The 17,509-nt window shown below is 52.3% G+C and overlaps 3 protein-coding genes across 5 annotated transcripts in view; 1 reads left to right on the forward strand and 2 right to left on the reverse strand.

The window, feature by feature from the left end:
- The window catches only part of ITGB4 (integrin subunit beta 4), a 35,027-nt gene extending 34,295 nt beyond the window's left edge, over nt 1-732 (forward strand). For both annotated transcript variants that reach the window (XM_077163856.1, XM_077163855.1), the window contains 2 exons: nt 18-131; nt 219-732. In XM_077163856.1, the coding sequence (XP_077019971.1) occupies nt 18-131; nt 219-358 (254 nt within the window). In that variant the 3' untranslated portion in view covers nt 359-732. The remainder of the gene's footprint in view (nt 1-17; nt 132-218) is intronic.
- On the reverse strand, nt 435-5,512 carry GALK1 (galactokinase 1). 2 transcript variants are annotated; one of them, XM_077163857.1, is made up of 8 exons: nt 5,335-5,512; nt 4,296-4,485; nt 3,745-3,864; nt 3,411-3,546; nt 3,124-3,305; nt 1,378-1,528; nt 1,124-1,286; nt 715-1,023 (listed from the first exon to the last, which is right to left on the reverse strand). In XM_077163857.1, exons 1-8 carry the CDS (start codon nt 5,497-5,499, stop codon nt 952-954), a joined length of 1,179 nt encoding a protein of 392 aa, XP_077019972.1. In that variant the 5' UTR covers nt 5,500-5,512; the 3' UTR covers nt 715-951. The 2 variants fall into 2 exon arrangements, with proteins under 2 accessions (XP_077019973.1, XP_077019972.1); XM_077163858.1 differs by lacking the exon at nt 1,124-1,286 and having other exon boundaries at nt 435-1,023.
- An 8,563-nt stretch (nt 5,513-14,075) lies between these two features.
- H3-3B (H3.3 histone B) lies at nt 14,076-15,722 on the reverse strand. The gene is made up of 4 exons (XM_077163864.1): nt 15,579-15,722; nt 14,932-15,069; nt 14,654-14,807; nt 14,076-14,549 (listed from the first exon to the last, which is right to left on the reverse strand). Exons 2-4 carry the CDS (start codon nt 15,057-15,059, stop codon nt 14,421-14,423), a joined length of 411 nt encoding a protein of 136 aa, XP_077019979.1. The 5' UTR covers nt 15,060-15,069; nt 15,579-15,722; the 3' UTR covers nt 14,076-14,420.
- Between the last annotated feature and the right edge of the window lie 1,787 nt (nt 15,723-17,509).

Genomic DNA, 17,509 nt, shown 5'->3' on the forward strand with positions numbered 1-17,509 from the left:
CCACCTGCCCGCCCCAGGCCCCTTCCCGCAGCTGGGCAGCCACACCGGGCTCTTCCAGCACTCGCTACCCAGGGAGTACAGCAGCGTCACCACCACCACCCACACCAGCAGCACCGAGCCCTTCCTAGGGGGTAAGTCCCCTTCCAGGGCAGCTTGGGGCTAAGCAGAGGGAGGGCCAAGAGCCTGGCAGGGGGCCTTCATTGCCTCTTCCCTGGCAGATGGCCTGACGCTGGGGTCCCAGCACCTGGAGGCAGGCGGCTCCCTCACGCGGCATGTGACCCAGGAGTTTGTGAGCCAGACACTGACCACCAGTGGGACCCTCAGCACACAGGTGGACCACCAGTTCTTCCAGACCTGAGCTCCCCCTCCCACACCACCCTGCAGTGCCCTAGAGCCTGGACCCCCACCTCCCACTCCCATGCCCCTCCTGCCTCAATGACTCCATCCTCAGAGCCTCTGGGGTCCAGCCCTCCCCAGTGCCGGTCACTCCCAAGGGGTGAGCTTCTGGCCACAGAACATGGGGCCGGTGTCCGCTAGGAGGCATGAAGGGGGCAGAGGTCCTGGACGGCCCTCCTAGCTGCTCCTCTTCTCAGCCCAAAGCCATTTGTATCCAAAGAGCTGGGACCAGCATGGCGAGGCCCCAGCCCAGGTTCTGCACTTAATACATTTTTTTGCTACTTTCTGTAAACCAGCAACCGCTCTAGAAAATTAAAAAAAAAACAAAACACTTGAGTGTTGGCTTAGCTCATCCTTGTCCATTCTTAGAGGTGCCAACCAGAGCTGGGGCACCCGCTGATACCCCCTCCTCCCTGCTGCCCAAGTACAGGTCCACCTCCAGAGGCAGGCAGGTTTCATGGGTGGAGGAGCAAGTTTATTGCGCACCCAGATACAAGGGGCCGGCGTGGGACACAGAGCTGACTGGCCTGCAGGCTGGGTGGGCCCCGGGGCACCTCACAAGTGCAGCACGCTGGCTCCATCGTTGGCTTGGGAGAGGTAGAAAGTGGCAATACCACTGTACTGCTCCTGCGGGGTGGGGGAGGGGGCGATGAGCCACAGGTCCAGCTGGAATCAGCCGGATCTGTTCTCAGGCCAGGAACCCCCCCAGGCTCAGAGCCCCTCCCACCTGTATGTGCTGCATGGCACGGGAAGCAGCAGCCGCCTCCAGCAGTGTCACCGTGCAGCCACCAAAGCCACCGCCTGTCATGCGGCTACCATAAACCCCAGGCACTGAGAGCGCAGCCTCCACCAGCTGGTCCAGCTCGGGGCAGCTCACCTGGTAGTCATCCCTGCAGGGGCAGGGGGGCCAGGACATAGGCACAGGGCAGGCCAGGGACAGGCCTGTGTCCGGGAGATGGAGATTGTCCCCAAGGGCCTCACCTGAGCGAGTGGTGACTCTCCACCATGAAGCGGCCGAACGCTCTGTAGTCCCCGCGGCTCAGGGCGGCTGCAGCCTGGGCTGTGCGGCGGATCTCACCCACAACGTGCCGTGCCCGCCGGAAGCCCTCTTTGCTCACCAGCTCTCTGCCAGCTGGGGAGGAAAGGGTGTCAGCACACCTGCCTCCCACGGCCACGGGGCCCCTGCGGACATCACAGGGGCCATGGCAGCTCTGGGGCAGTGGCACTGGCCAGCTATTTACTGAGCACCTGCTCAGGGAAGAGGTGGGAAGCTGCACGGGACTGGCACATGTCTCTGAGTTGGAGACCCACAGCTGAACCCTGCAGAGGGCAAAATCACAGGTAAAACCTTGTGTTGGTGGCTAAGCTTTTAGAACCTCTTTCCCCTCAACTGTCAAATGGGACCATACCTCCCTCATTCAGGGCACAGTGAGGACTGAATGTGAGAACACATGCAAATACCCCCACGGGGTGCCTGGCACATGGTGGATGGAAATAAACACCAGTTGAAGCTTGAAGCTCTGCAGGGCCTTCCAAGATGAGTGGGACAGAATCAAGAGGCCAGGGCAGAGCAGGAGGGAGAAGACATTCTGCTCATGTTTACACGGGGCAATGACGGAGCGCCGAGGTCGGGGGACTTCAGGGGAGGGGGCAGGGAGCAGCCCAAGCAAGGAGCAGGAGGCTCCTTAGCATGCGAGGCTCCAAGCCATGCCAGGTCCACCCAGGGGTTCCTGACAATGAGGTGGGAGGGGTGCAAGGGGGGGCCCCTGACCTGAAGTCATTGAACAGTACATGGCCTTTCTTTCCGCCATGGCACGTTGGGCAATCAGCAGGCTGTCCAGACTGGTGAAAGCTGAGGAGGGCGTGAGCAGGAGGAAGAGGCTGGGTCTGTACTGGCAGCTCTGAGTGTGGGTGGGGGGACTCTAATCCCGTGTGCGGCCGAAGCAAAACCCTAAGAGGTTTTGGAGCAGGGAAGCAACAGAACCGAGGCTGGGTACACAAAATGCCTGCTCTGGGCAGGAAGGCATGAGCTGGGAGAAGCAGCAGCTATTACAACAGTCCAGAGACAGATGAGGGGCCTGATGGGGTAAGAGAGGAAAGGAAGGGGACAGGAGTCAGAGACAAGGAGGGTTAATGGGGCTTAGATGGGGTGGAGGGACAGTGAGGACTCAGGCGTGACTATGAGGCTTCAAAGAGATATAAAGACGGTAAGGAGATAACTGTAAAGGGGAAGTCAGGAGACAAAGCCAGTGGGGGAGGAAGGGGGTGTTCAGCTGTGGGTTCCACCAGGGTGGAAACCAGGGCTGCAGCCAGGAGGGCAGGGGCTGGAGGCTTGGGTTTGAGTCTTTAGGGGACAAAGCCTGGGGAGGCCCAGGGCTGTACAGGAGGGCTACATATGCTCAACTCTGAAAAGACAGATGTACAGAAAAGCACCGGAAGGAAACATCCTAAAATGCTTAGCTGTTTACTGTTACAGTGGTATCTCTGGGAGGGGGCCTTATTGTTTATTATTTTCTTTTTCATACTTTTCTACATTTTCCATGATGGAAAAACAATTCTCTTATTAGAAAAAAACAGTATTAAGATTTCAGGCGGCTCTGCTGAGGTTGCAGCCCTAGACTGGCAGTATTCAGAGGGTGTGGGCAGAGCAGGGCAGAAGGCCCCTGGAGATAAGGGTCAGAGCCAAGCCAAGGCCACAGCAGCTCTAGGACACCCAGCCACACTCACCCTCGAGCTCTTCCAGCTGCACCTCCCGAAGGCTCTCCTTGCCCAGTGCCCGGGCCACTTCTTCACACTGGCGCCGCCGTACTGGGTACTCGCTGGATCCCAGTGAGTGGCGGACGTTGGAGTTGGTGATGAGCACTGCCAGCTTGGGGTCTGACAGTGGCACCAGGCTTGTCTCCAGGGACCTGGGATAGAGTTGGTTGAAGTGGGGGAGATGCTGAGGCATGCCTGGTCCACCCAGGAGTTCCTGACAATGAGGTGGGAGGGGTACAAGGTGGGGGGGCCCTGACCTGCAGTCAATGAGCAGTGCATGGCCTTTCTGCCCCAGCAGGGCGATGAGCTGGTCCATGATGCCACAGGGCACCCCTGCGAAGCTGTGCTCAGCCAGCTGGCACACTTGGGCCCGGGCAGCTACTGTCCCCGAGTCTGTGGCACAGGGTAGGGTGGTGTGGGAAGTCTGGGGCCCAGGAGACAGTTCAAGGGGTGGGTGGATGGCAGCAGCAGTGGCTCCAAAGACACTCCAAGAAGGTTCCCCATTCCCCACCCCACCCCCAAGCCTAAACAAGGGAAGGAGAGTTGGGGGGAGGATAAGGGGTGGGCAGAGGCCTGGGGCCTAGGTGGTACCTGGGCAAAGCTGCTGGAGGAAAGTGTATGTGGCCACTTCCAGGGATGCTGAGCTAGAAAGCCCACCCCCTAGGGGCACAGAGCTGACCACCACCGCGCTGAAGCCAGGAAGGGGGGCAGCTGCAGAGGAAAGAGGGGTTGGTGGTGAGAGGGGGCTGCCTGGGAGGATGGGCACAGGAAAGGCTCATGTCCCTGTATGAAAGGAAGTAACTATCTGGCAGGCTGCTTCCAGAGAATATGTCTCAACTGGCAGAGGCCACCATACTGCCGGTCCAGGGGCCAAGTGGCCCAAATCCCCCTACCCTCTGGGGTTCCTAAGGGAGTCTTCCTAGTTCTCCCCCTTGTTTGTAGTTCTGCAAACCAAAAGGCTGAGCTCTGAATCCCAGTTCCTCCAATCATGTAATGGGCAACCCAGGGCAAGTTCTGGAGCCTTGCAGACCACTGGCTTCCTCGTCTGCAAGAACAAGGATGCACCAGCCTACATGCCCACCCCACGGGGGCCGAGGGTTGCTGACAGCCAGCAGGAACCCGACCCGGCCTGGGCCCCACACCTGGGTAGTGCTGAATCACTCCCTTGACATAGTTGGCCCATCGGGGAGTCCCGGGCTCCAGTGACCGCTGAGCAGTGGGCAATGGGAACTGCAGCCGACGCGGCTCATCAGCTTCCTCAGAGGTGGTGAGAAGGGAGACAAGCCCGTCCGCCCGGGGGCTGCCCACCAATATGGTGACAAGCTCCAGCGCCTGGCAGGAGACAAAAAGGATATAAAACTTCTGCCTGAACTTCCTTAGCAAGGCTCTAAAAAAGGCAGGGGGTGGGGGATGTCTGGACCTAGAAAGGGGTGGGGCCGGCCAGATTCCACCCAGCAGGGCTGTGACCTTCAGGTTACCCTAGAGGGGAAGGGGAGAGGCTCAAGGGACAGCCTGGGGGCTGAGCTGGCTGAGGCTCTGGGTCTTTAAGGTTGGGGTCAGATGCTACAAACAAAGGAGCCCTGATGCCTTCCCGTTTTAGGGGTGGCGTTGGATGCACTGTTTCCACTCACTGCTAAGCTGCCAAGTGAGGTGGAAAAAGGACAGGGCTGAGATGGGAGGTATGACTCTAGCCAGCCCCACAAGGGGCCAGTTGGGTGACCCCGGGCAGGTCAGGAGCCCTCTCTGGCCTTCGGTCTCCTCCTCTGTAAAGTGAACAGGAGTGTTAAGCTCTGTGGTTGGGGTTCCAGGGAGGCGAATGGCCCGGAGAGCCCACTTCTGCATATTATATGAGGGCCTCGCATTTGGAGGCCGACACGCTCCCACGTGGATGGCGAGGCCCGGCCACCCAGAGAGGGCGGCCTTGAACGCAGGGCCATCCGCTCACCTTTCTCAGCCTACTTCCTCGCGGGGTCCCGGCTTCCCTCCTGCCAACGTGGGAAACGCCCCGTCCCAGGATCTCGCCCGTGCGCTCCGCCCCCGAACACAGCGGAGGGAAGTTTGGTGCTGCGCGCCCCAAAACCGCGCGTGGAGAGACTGCGCTCCTGGCGCCGCCAAGGCGAGCCTGCTCGGCGGCCGCGGCGCGAGTAGAGGTCTTGGGGGGACCCCTCCCCAGCCCCTCACCATGGGCAACACCAGGCCCTGGTTGTAGTCCGTGTGCTCCCCGATGAGGTTGACGCGGCCCGGCGCCGACACGGCCAGCTCGGGCTCGGTCCCGAACTCGGCCCGGAAGGCTCGCCGCGCCTCGGCGAGCAGCTCCCCAACCTGGGGTTGTCTCGCAGCAGCCATGACGCCCGCCGCGCGCCGCCCGCCGCCCGCCGCCCGCCGCCCGCCGCCCGCCTCGCCAGGCCCTGCGCGGCCCCGTCGGCGCGGGCGGCTCGGGGCGGGGCCGCGGGCGGCGCGAGGCGCACATTCCTGCACGCACCGCCCCCGCGCCGGCCGTGCGCGCGCACACGTCGCGTCCGACGCGGGGCTGCGGGCCGGGAGCGGGGGGTGGGAGGGGGCAGGGAGGGCGCGGCGGGGCGGGACCTGACCCCGAACACGCTTTCCCCTCGTTCCCGGTCCCCGGGCCCTTCCCACTGGAATCCACCTGTAGGGCGCAGGATAGGGAGGTTGGGTGCGGGCGGCAGGAGCAAGTGGGGCTCGAAGGACCCACTGCAGCTTCCAAAAGTGGGCTGAGCTGTTGAGTCATCAGTCCCGGCCTTGCTCAGGGCTGTTGTTGCGTCAGGCTGGCCAGCCAACATCCTAAACCTTCAGGCTGGCCCCAAGCCCTGCCCGGACGCCTGTCCACAGCTACCCACCCTACAGGAAACCTTGGAGTTGAAGGGGCTGAAATATGAGCCTGTCTGCAGTCGGGGTTTGGGGTGGAGGGGGCTTTGTGGGGAGTCGTAGGCAGGGATGTAGGTTGGGGTCCACTTAGGGGTGTTGCCTGAAGAGTGGGGACCTGCATGCAAAAGTTAGCTTTGAATACTCTAAGAGAAAATATAGAAACATGCAAAAGAATGAAAGTGGATCCCAATCTCACGTCATAAACAAAAATTAATTCAAAATGGATCAAAGCCCTAAAAAGAACTACACTATAAAACAGATGCCTGCTGTGGTCCTGCCTGTGGGATGGGTTTGGGTGTCTCACCTCTTTGGTGCCTACCCTGGAAGGTGCCAAGGTCTTCTTAGCTTTCCTGGGCCACTCAATCAGTGCTGGGTTCCAGCATGGACATGCAAGGGTATCAGATACATTAACTGTGTGTCTACAGGAAAGGACCATAGATGGCCTTGATGTTGGCAGGGCTAGTCAGAGAGATGGAAATAGGCCTTTCCACCAGCTCAAATCCCATTATGGCAAAAACCTGGGGAACACCTGAAGAGTTAAACACAGAATTACCACATGACCCAATAATCCCACTCCTAGGTATATACGGGTGAGAACTGAAAACAGGTCCTCAAACCAAATGTCTACAGAAATGTTCCCAGCACTATTCACAGTAACCCAAAGGTGGAAACAACCCAACTGTCCGTAAACGGGAGAGTGGCTAAACAAAAAGTGGTCCATCCATACGATGGAATATTATTTGGCCAGAAAACACAAGAAGTTCCAATCCATGCCACGCATGATGAAACTTGAAAGAAAACTTAAGTTACAAAAGACCCCATATTATATGATTGATTCAATTCAATTCATTTCATATGAAATGTCCAGTATAGGGGAAATCTATAGAGACAAAAAGATTAGTGGTTGCTTAGAACTGGATGTGGGTAGGAAGACAGGGTGCTAATAGCCAAAGGGGTTTCTCTTTATGGTGCGGAAAATGTTCTAAAATTGATTGCGGTGATGTTTGCCCATCTCTGTAACTATACTAAAAACCGTTTAATTGTACACTTTAAGTGGATGAATTGTACCTATGTGAATTATATCCCATTAGTTGTTTTTAAAAAGCACACATTGGAATAAAAGCAATTCTGAATTTTATCTAATGGCCTAATCATTTTGAGCCTGTACAGTAAACTATTTTTTTGGCATAGCACAAAAAACAAACAAACGAAAAGCCCACACAAATAAAAACATGAGTGGCCCTTGAGGCAGGTTGAAATGGAGTTAAACTTACAAGCCTTGTCTCCCTACAAGTACCGTGCCAAGCGAATGCTGACAACCCTTTTACTGGCACCCCCCTCCCTGCCCATCCCTTACCCCCTCTGTATTTTTTTAACTTTAATTTCCTATTTAATGTGTTTTTTTTTTTAAAGAGCAGAGGTAGGTTAACAGAAAAATCATGCAGAAAGAGAATTTCCATATAATCCCCCCCACACACACACACACCTCGTTTTTGATGTCCAACATCCTGCATCCTGAACCCAAATATTCCCCGTACTACTGTGTGATCTCAGGCAAATAGCTAGGCTTCTCTGAGTGTCAGTTTCTCTCCTGTAAAGTGATGAGGCCATCTTCATAAAGTGCCCAGCACAGCATCCATTTGTCACTTAGTAAGCATAGAGTGAATGTTTGCTAAAAGAACTTGGCTGTCATTGTCCCCTGTTCCTAGGAGGGGACCCCTAAACATTTGGAATTTCCTGGAATAGGAGTGTCTTTGTTATACATGGGTGTCCAGGACCACATCTGATGGTGTATACTAAGAAGGTGTATACTAGGATGGGGCCAGCCACAGGTGGTCTTAGGGTGGGGGTTGAGCCCCACCTGAAAGACCAACCAGGTGAGTAAAGGGTTGGGACTTTGAGCCACTTCCTATCAGCCCACCCTGCCCACCTCTGGGAGGGAAAGGGGCTAGAGGTTGAGTTCCACTGTATGCCCCTGGCTCCACTGATCCTGCTCATTTAATGGGCCCCATAAAAGCTCTGGACCCCTGAAGCCCAGGTGCACTTCCACAATTCCTAAAGACATGTGCTGTGCCAGGAGAGCGAAGCATTCCAACTGCACATGTGTCTGAAACCCTCCCAGACCTCGCCCTGCCTTCTCTTCTTTTGGCTTCTTATTTGTAGCTTTTCACTGTAATAAAATTTAATCTCAAGTCCATCGCTTTCAGTGAGTCAGTTCTGTGAGTCATTCCAGAGAGTTATTCAGTCCGAGGGGTGATAGCAACCCCCGAATCGGTAGCCAGTGGGTCAGAAGTGTGGATGGCCTGGGGCCCCCAAACTTCGCCGGGGGTGGCCCTGAATCTGTTGGGATTAAAGCAATTGCAGTCATCTGCAGCTGGTGACAAGTTTTTGCAGGTTGCACTTCACTATTGTTACCAGGCATCCATTGATCAGCAGGCATTATTGGAGTCTCTCCTGTGTGCAACTGGCCTGAGAAATAAAAGCCTCGGGCTCCCACAGGCTGGCCGGGAGGTGGGTGGCCACAAATTGGAGGCTCTCTGACAAAAATAAATGCCCTGACAGAGTAGAGGAGAGAGCTTTTGGAGTTCAGAAGAGGGAGGACTCCTGACGGCTTCTGCGCCCACATCCTGGGTTTTATTTCCATTGTTTCCTTTTGATTGAAAGCACGCCCATGTGACCCATCTTTTACCCTTTGCATTGTTTCAGATTTTCTTGGCGAACCTTGATTTGAACGAAGGGGAAATGCTCCTGTTTGTTCCAGATGGACTCTGAAACATTGATTTTATTTGGGAGAGGTGTTTACTTGCAGCTTTTGAATTCTGTCCAGTGCATGATGTTGAATTTGTTCAGAAGACAGTCTGCCTTGACTTTCAACCTTCCCTCCCATTTCCTGGCCAGGTGTCACAGGACTGGGTGGGAAACTGCAACTTCATGGGGACACCCCATCCCATCTCAGGGTCTGTCCTCTGTTCTGCAGGCCAAGAAACTCACATGTAGCAGCACAGACAGCTGAAGGGTTGAGGGGTCATGAACAAATAAATTCCAAGGAATATTTTAATTCTCTCCATACGCCCTGTCCCCCATGGGCATCCCGACCTGCTGCCACCTTTGCGGTTACCAGCCCTCACTTACCAAAGAGTGTTAGTGGAGCCCCAGATTCTATCTGGAAAGCCCCCAATTTGGAAGTCCAGGCAAGCAACCAAGCCTCTGGGGAACCAGCCCACTTCTTTGTCACCCGTGCCAGGAGCAGATCCAACCAGCTGTGAGGTGATGATGCCAGGCCCATTTGGTTTGGTCAGCAAATGTGTCTAAAGCGTCTGCCATGTGCCAGGCATGGCTCCAGAGGTAACCAAGTCTCAGTCCCTGCTTTTGGCATGCCAGGAGCCTCTCATCCCCTGATGCACCTGCTGAGAGGATCAGCTGCTGCCCGGTCTTTACTTGCCCTTGTCCTGCCACTGAAGTGGCTGGCAACCATCCTGGCAATGGGCATGGAGAAAGTCCAGACTGACAAGAAGCCACTGATAGCTCAGGGCCCCAGCTGCCTCTTTCTGCACCTTGCACTGGCCAGGAAGCTGCTGGCTGGCATTGGGTGGCAGGTGGCCCAGACTCCAGACTGCTGGTGGAGAGCACAACAACCGAGACTGGCCAGAGGCCTGGAACTGGGTAGGGAGAGGTCTGCAGTCTGCAGCAGGACCCTTGGGCCCCAGGTGCCTGGGCCTTGGGCCCAACCCCATCCTGTTCTAGGCAGTGAGGAGCTTACAGGTAATGTCCTGGGACCCGGGATGTCCCACAGAGGGGGTAGGAGGGGAGTAGGGGCCAATGGAGCCTGGGGCATACATGCCCCTGAGCAAAAGCTACCTGCCCTAAGCTTGCTTCCCACTAGCTTCTCTTTCCCAGAGTCCCTCTCCTCACAGTGCTATTGACATGTGAGATGGACTTCTCCCTGGAGCTAAAGGTGTGGAAAAGGAGGAGATGGAGACCACCCATGGGGCACAACTGGGGACGACACAGCCTGGGGAGAGTTGCGCTTGCTGAGCCCTGTCTGGGTGGAATGGGTCGTGACTGAGCAGACGGAGCACACACCCCAGGCTCATCTTGAGTAGTGTGATGGACCAAGATCTCTCTTCCCACCCCGCCTTCCAAGTTTCTGTTCCCAGAAGTGCGGCTGCCTTGGTGAGCATGGGCAGCTGCTCAGCCTGAGAAGACCTCAGACCCTGGCTGCCCAAGTGTGTCCATCCACAACCTTTCCAGATCATATGTGACCCTGACAGCCAGGTGCCAAGACTTTACTTGCTTCCTCAGTAGGGGGTGCGACTAGGGTACCTTCTGGCTTCCTCCTTGGGGAGTGGCAATGGGCTGTGTGGGGGTGGGGGTGTTAGGTCCTCTGCTTCTTGTCTGCTCTACAAAACTGACCCTGGCCAGGAAACAAACATGGTGTGCAGGTGAGGGTGCCAAGACAGGCGGGGGTACATTATGCAGGGGGACCCCTGGGTAGCTTTGCTTGGAGGGTGTCTGGGTGTGATCCCTAACTGCCTGTTCCTGCTGGACCACAGGCCCCAGCCCCTCACTCTGGAGGACGTTCACCAGCCCCTCTGAGGATTAATTAAAAACTGTCCCAGCTGCCCGTTTGGAGGGCTGGGGCCAGTGGCCTTCCTCATTCCCCAGACCTGCCAATGCACGGGTAAGAGAACAAAGGGCCTGCCAGCAGGTCCAGGAGAGTGCCCTTAGCCTTTTCTCCCTGGGGGTGTTAAGGGGATAGTAGCTGGGCAGGAAGCTGGCCTTTCCTTTTTGCCTCCTGTCCTGTGTCCTTGGGAACGCATTCAGCCAGAGCACCCATGCTGGCAACATCCGCAGTGACAGCAGGGAACCTCTGTGATGAATGCCCACAAGAACAAGCAGGGGCACTACTGGGGCAAGGGAAGGAAGAGGCCATGAAGGCCCAGGGAAATGTAGCAAAGGGATGGAGAGGCTCAGGGCAGGGACTCAAGGCTCAATAGTCTCAATCAAGTTCTTGCCTGCCATGCCAGAAACCTGGGTTCGAGTCCCAGTCCCTGCCCGTGCAAAAGAAAAAAAAGAATAGCCTCTATCACCCGAGCAAGATCATCTCTGGTAAAGATTGCTCACCTCATCCTTCCTATGGCAGGGTAGATGAAGTGCAGGCCAGGGACTCTGATCCCTGGTCCTGGGCTGTCATTCTGTAGCACCGGTTGGGACAATCCTGCAGAAACTGAAGAGCAGATCCCTTTGCTTCCTGCTGACCCAGTCTGTTACCCTACCTGGAGGTGGTCCAGAAAAAACCTGCTTTCCAGCTGCTGCTAAGACCCCAGCCCAGTGTGCTGCAAGGAGCCAGGAAGGGGAGGGGAGCACACAGGGGAGGCCACTGTGGGTAGCACCGAGGAATGAATCCATAAATGAGTAAGTGGGAGTGTAAATTTCCAGCCCCACCAGTCAGCTCAGGACAAGTTCCCTCACCCTCGGAGACACTGGACAGGTGGTGGCAGCTGAAGCCTTGGGTGGGGAAGTCTGGTTGGGGGTGAGGGGGGGGAGCGTGGGGTGTCCTTTGGTGGCCTATTCTAGGTTTTTTCTTCCCCAGACTGTTTTGCTGATGGGTCTTTGGTCAGTGGAGAGGCCAGAAGTGACAGGGGGTTCAGATGTGCCCCCTGCTGGCTCCATGGAGGTTTGAACCAGACTGCCCCCATCCTGGAGCAGTAGTGCCCACCCCAGGTGAGGTAGCACCCATTGTCCTTTTCACCTGTGGTGTAGGTACACTCCAAATTCAGTCTGTGGGCTGACTCACTCAGCCCACATGAAACATGACTTCACCTCTGATTGGTACCTGGACCACATATGAAGCCTATGGCATAAGATTGTCTTATTTTCAAGTCTGCCCTTATACTGTCACTGGGTCTCCATTCCACACCACCAAGTTCTGGGAGAACAGGGAGACGTCTTTTCTGACCCAACCGGGACAGCTCAAAGTAAAGAGGCACTTTCCTCACCAAACTGACGTTACCTACATAGGGCCTGCCTGGCAACCTCATTACTGCATGCCACCACCTGCAGTCTGGGCTTTCTGGACATCTCCCCACAGCAAGTTGTTCGTGAAAGAAACAATTGTCATTCAAATGAAAACCATTAAGGTGAGAAAATCTCAGTAACTTCATTTTTGTTCCCCATCAAGGGCACAAGATACCTTTTTTCCTCCTTATACCTTACCTTTTAGCAATACGCATGAAAAGCTTGCCTGGATTAAATGTGCTCAAAAAAAAGCTTGGAAGCACAAGATGACCCTCAGCAGCAGATTGCAAGCTAAGATAAAATCCAAGAGTCTTCTAGATCAGGACGCAGGAGGTTCAACTGTCACTCACTTGGGTTATATCACGGGTAGCAGAACTCAGCAAACCAAAGCGTCATTTCTAATAGCGTCATCATGCATCCAGACTCTACCAAGCACAGCGCAGACCTAGGTTTCAGTCATAAGTGCACTGGGAATAAACTGTCAAAACCACCAGCTGTGCTTGTTCCACAACCCGGCAGAAAACCACTTCACTGCACAGTATCAGTCCCCACCTTTGACACCTTACGAGATTAAGTTACTAAGGTTTTCACTTAAAAAACCCATAGTTTCCTTCCTTAGTAAGTCCTTAAAACCGAACTTTTTCTAAAAATGCAGTTTTAATAGGTCAACTATTCCTTCCTACAGAACGCTCTTCCTAATGACAACAGGACTGCACCTATGCTTTACTGTCATGAACATACTGTGTCAAGAAAAGCCATCACACCAGTTAAGAAAACTGGTTTAAAACCCTGAAGGGTGATCTAGGCCAATGAATTTTACACCTGTGGATTGTGTTAAACTAGGTTCCCGGAACAGATCCCCAATTTTAAAGCTGTTCCCCTCGGCCTAGATTATGCCTTATCTTAAATGTGATAAAACTATTTCGAATTCCTTCACAACATGGGGGAAACCGCTTTAGCTTTAATATTTGTTGTCCCACGTCCACATATTTTATAGAGCAATCGCTACATTCTTATTGAGCAGAGTATGGGTTGTTGCAATTAGTTAACATGCTTTCTACAATTCCTTGTAAACAGCATTCTTTTTGCCTACCAAGCAGAAGCCGAAGTAATGTAAGTTCAAACTCTAAGATACAAAGAACCTAAGTAATGGATTTATTGAAGCTTTGCACATTCAATTTAGTTTTGACACTTAGGTTGGATAAACAAGTTTATTTGTAAATTTAGTCAACACACATAATTGACCTATAAACTTCAATAGAAGATGATCAATTTTAAAACCACTTTGAAGGCCATCTCTATAAAAGTGATTTTTCTCAGGACAGTATACTAGATGTAACCTAACCCAACATTAAATTTGCAAAAATTTGATAAGCTGGAGCCGTGTGCCCTTCTCCCACAGCAAGTTTACTAAGGGTTTCTATAATACAAACTCCACAAGGAAAAGAACTTCAGTATTGTTTCCTCTCCATAGAGGAGAAAAACAACCTAGTTATGAGACCAACCACAACACAATGAAAAGCTGCACTAACTAGTTCAAATTATTAGTAACAGATGATGCTGGTGTGAAAAACTTGTATATTCTAGAGCCCTTATAAATAATATCCCCCATTAGTGTCTGCATTATCAGCTAGAGGGGTTAGTTAACATGTGGTAGAATGAGGACTTATGCAAGGTATAATGCGGCATTGCATTTTCTACTATGAAGTCAAGTGCAGTCTAGTTAGGAGAAAACCAACTGGACTCTAAAATTACACACACCTTAATGACAAGACTCCCCACCACATGTGAATGTAAAACATTTAATTTAAAAATGTTGACACTACAATATATAAAATAGCTATTATAAATGCACATAGTGTATTCTATAGCTGCCAGGTTTACTTTTTTTTTTTTTTTTAAAGGAAACTGTAAGTTACACTGTGGTTAAGACTTGTATCTTCACCCTTGAAAAAGCCCACATTCTATCACAGTGATGTATGGTCAGACTTAACAGCCCCAATTGTTAAACACTTGGATCAAGTCATAACCAGTTTTATTGCAAAAGGACCCTGTACACATTTATCAATTCTAGTACCTTAATAGCTACCCAACAAGTCATTAACATACAGAAACATGCATCATGAGAAGCAAGAAACATCACCCACCCCTTCTGCATATTAGCAACCTGTCACTCCTGAGCAACAGCGCTCACATCACTGAGGTCTGTGGACAGTCACTGCGCATTCATCCTGAGTGAAAGATGGAATGACTTAAGTACAAATGCAACATATTATAAACAATTTCTTACAAAAAAAAAGTCACAAATTAAACCAAAGTATTTTACAGAATTTACTACAAAACGCCATAAAAACTGCCTTCTCTTAAGCTCTCTCTCCCCGTATCCGGCGAGCCAACTGGATGTCTTTGGGCATGATGGTGACTCTCTTTGCGTGGATGGCACACAGATTGGTGTCTTCAAATAAACCCACCAGGTACGCTTCACTAGCCTCCTGTTGGGGACAAGAGGCACACCATGAAACTCCCCTTACGGGAGGAACAAGCCACGCGCCATCCCCGCTCCCGCGCCAAACCGGAAAACCTTTCAGTTTCTTACCTGAAGCGCGCCAATGGCCGCGCTCTGAAACCTCAAGTCAGTTTTGAAATCCTGGGCGATCTCCCTCACCAACCTCTGGAAAGGCAGCTTCCGGATCAGAAGCTCGGTCGACTTCTGGTAGCGACGAATCTCTCGAAGCGCCACGGTTCCGGGCCTGCATCAAGCAGGAGAGGATGTGAAACAGTGCCCAGCTGTCAGGCACGGCCCAGGTACCACAACTCGGAGCCCGGCCAGGTCGAGCTGCCGCTAAGCCATTGTCTTCCTTCTGCGTCGCCTACCTGTAACGATGGGGCTTCTTCACCCCGCCGGTAGAGGGGGCGCTTTTCCGGGCAGCCTTGGTGGCCAGCTGTTTGCGGGGAGCTTTCCCACCAGTGGATTTACGAGCAGTCTGCTTGGTTCGGGCCATTTTCCTCTACCTAGGGAAAGCATCCAGGACTCTAAAGGCCGCGGCGCTCTTTCAGGGCTAGTCTCCCCTCCGGCCGGCCTCCCCGGGGTGGGGGGTGCGGCGGGCTCCGCGCCCCTGCCCTCGGCGGGTGCCGCCCTCCACCTTCTCCCGCCTCTTCGTTACCCGCCTCGTGGCGGCAGATGGCCAAAGGCCGCCGCCGCCTCCCCCTCCCCTAATGACTCAGGCTGCGAGTGGCAGCAGCCTCCCCCGGGAGGGGGAGCGCGGGGAGGAGCCACTTCCCTTCCTCGACGGGCGGAGGCCCGGCTGCCCGGAACCCGGCGTCGGGACCTGTGAATCACCACCGGGAGGGAAGTGGAGACGCGGTTCCGGACGAGGCCCTTGGTATACCTACCGACCCCACAACCGACGCCGGTGGCCCGAGCAGCCCCGACCTCCCGTCACTACGCTCCAAACGGCACACCCCGTGACAGCAACGGCCGGAGGATCCCCCAGCCACCGGCTAACCCGCAGACAGCTCACCCAAAACCGAAGTCTTCCGCTTCTTTCACCGCCGCGCCGCTTCGGCTACTCCAACGAAGAGCCGCAGCCACCAAGCTAAACTACCCCAACGATGGACCAAACCGCTCTACACTCCAAGCCCCCCGGACGCTTCCGCTTTTATATACACGCTTCACGCTGCGTCTCTGCGTCATAGGCCTCTCATTTGCATATACCAACGACTTTTTCTATTGGCGGGCGCTTTCGCCGACGCGCTGACATCCCTCGACACAAAGGCCGTGCTTCGGCCTCGTTCCCTGATTGGTGAATATCTAGGCCGTTGATTGGCTGTTAAAATGGCCTAATGATTGGTTGGGTGGAAAGAGGAATGGACGAATCAGAGTTTAGAATTAAGTGGCTCTTCTGATTGGATAAAATGGAGCTATGTTTGGATCCTTCCCTTGGTTCCAAAGCTCTACAATAGAAAGTCAATGCAAATGAATTGCGTTGATCCCAAGCAAGTCCGTATGAGTTGGACCCTAAGTTTCTTTACATCAAATTAATGTAATGCAGGAGAATGAGAGGCTATTTTAATGAAATTTTTGTAAATATTTTCCAATATAAAATGAGATATGTTTCCCGTGGTTATTTACTTTTCATAACATTTTGATAAATACATAGTGTAACTGATAAATAGAATTCAGTAAACGATATTTAATATATAACTCGTGCATTTAACAAAAAAAAGCAAGGCTTTTGTTTGTTTGCTCGTGTGGGTTGGGGTAATTTACAAAGAATCAAATGTCAATAAATGATTTCACAAGTACTGTGTTTTACATTTTTAGGCTAATGTCATAAAATATTTTGATTCCATATACTTGCCGTTAAACAAGAAGTAATCCACTAAGCAACATTTTTCTTGAATTATGTGCTTAAACTGATTAAATGATTACAGTCAAAAAGAAAATAGTCCCGCTACAGAATTTATATGTACACATGAAGAGTACATGAAAGAAAATTAAATATGCCCTCGTGTTTAGTGGTATATCCTGGCAAGTATTACTGTGGAAGAAACATAGGAAGAAACATAGCAAATATATAAATATGCTAATCCCTAACTTTGTCTAAATAAATGCCTTGGATAGTTTGCAAGATGACTCGGGTATATAAATTACCAAAACAGCTTAAGGTTCCCATCAGCCAAAGCCTGGGAAGTTGAAATACAGCCTTGGATATTCTATTCCATAGTTCCTATTCTGGGGTCACTCCATATTTTAAATTATTAAAATGAAATGTAGTAGAACCAGATACATATATAGATATCAACTCAGGGAAATAGTGTATATAAATATACATAACTGAATATGTACTTGCCACACCAAAGGTCCTTTATCAGAATCAATAGTAAGAAAGAAATGCACGATTTGAAATAACAGCTATGGAAGAAACTTCTTTAACCCAAACGTTGGTACCTAATTCCTCCCATTATTTTTGGTCTCTCAAGCTTAATACACAGGAATATGTAGTCTGGTATCATAAACCAAAACTTTCAGGGTAATTGAATCAACTTTAATTTCTGACTTCTGCTCAGTTTGGTTCATATTACGTTTTTTGTTTCATTCATGGCCACGCTGATAAGAGAAAACAAATGCATGTACAGAACTAGGAGGCAGGGGGTTATTGAGACCTTGAATGGAGGTTGTCAAGTGCTCTGGAATGTAACCAGAGAAATACCCTGTCATCTTGTTTTGTTTGGTTTCTTTTTTTTTTTTTTTTGCCTGTCCAATGCTCTGGAGGAGGAATGGGCTCCTAAGTTAAGACCTTTGTGTTCCAAGGTTTTAATAGGACATTCAGAGCCCTGTTATTTCCACGCCTCCCAGGACAGGGACACTCCAGTTATTTTTCTTACAGTTTTGATTATTAGAAAGTAACTAAAATTGCTCTGGAAGAAACAAGATACGGATTTTTACACA

Source organism: Tamandua tetradactyla, chromosome 6 (assembly GCF_023851605.1).
Source record: "Tamandua tetradactyla isolate mTamTet1 chromosome 6, mTamTet1.pri, whole genome shotgun sequence".
NCBI classification, from domain to species: domain Eukaryota; kingdom Metazoa; phylum Chordata; class Mammalia; order Pilosa; family Myrmecophagidae; genus Tamandua; species Tamandua tetradactyla.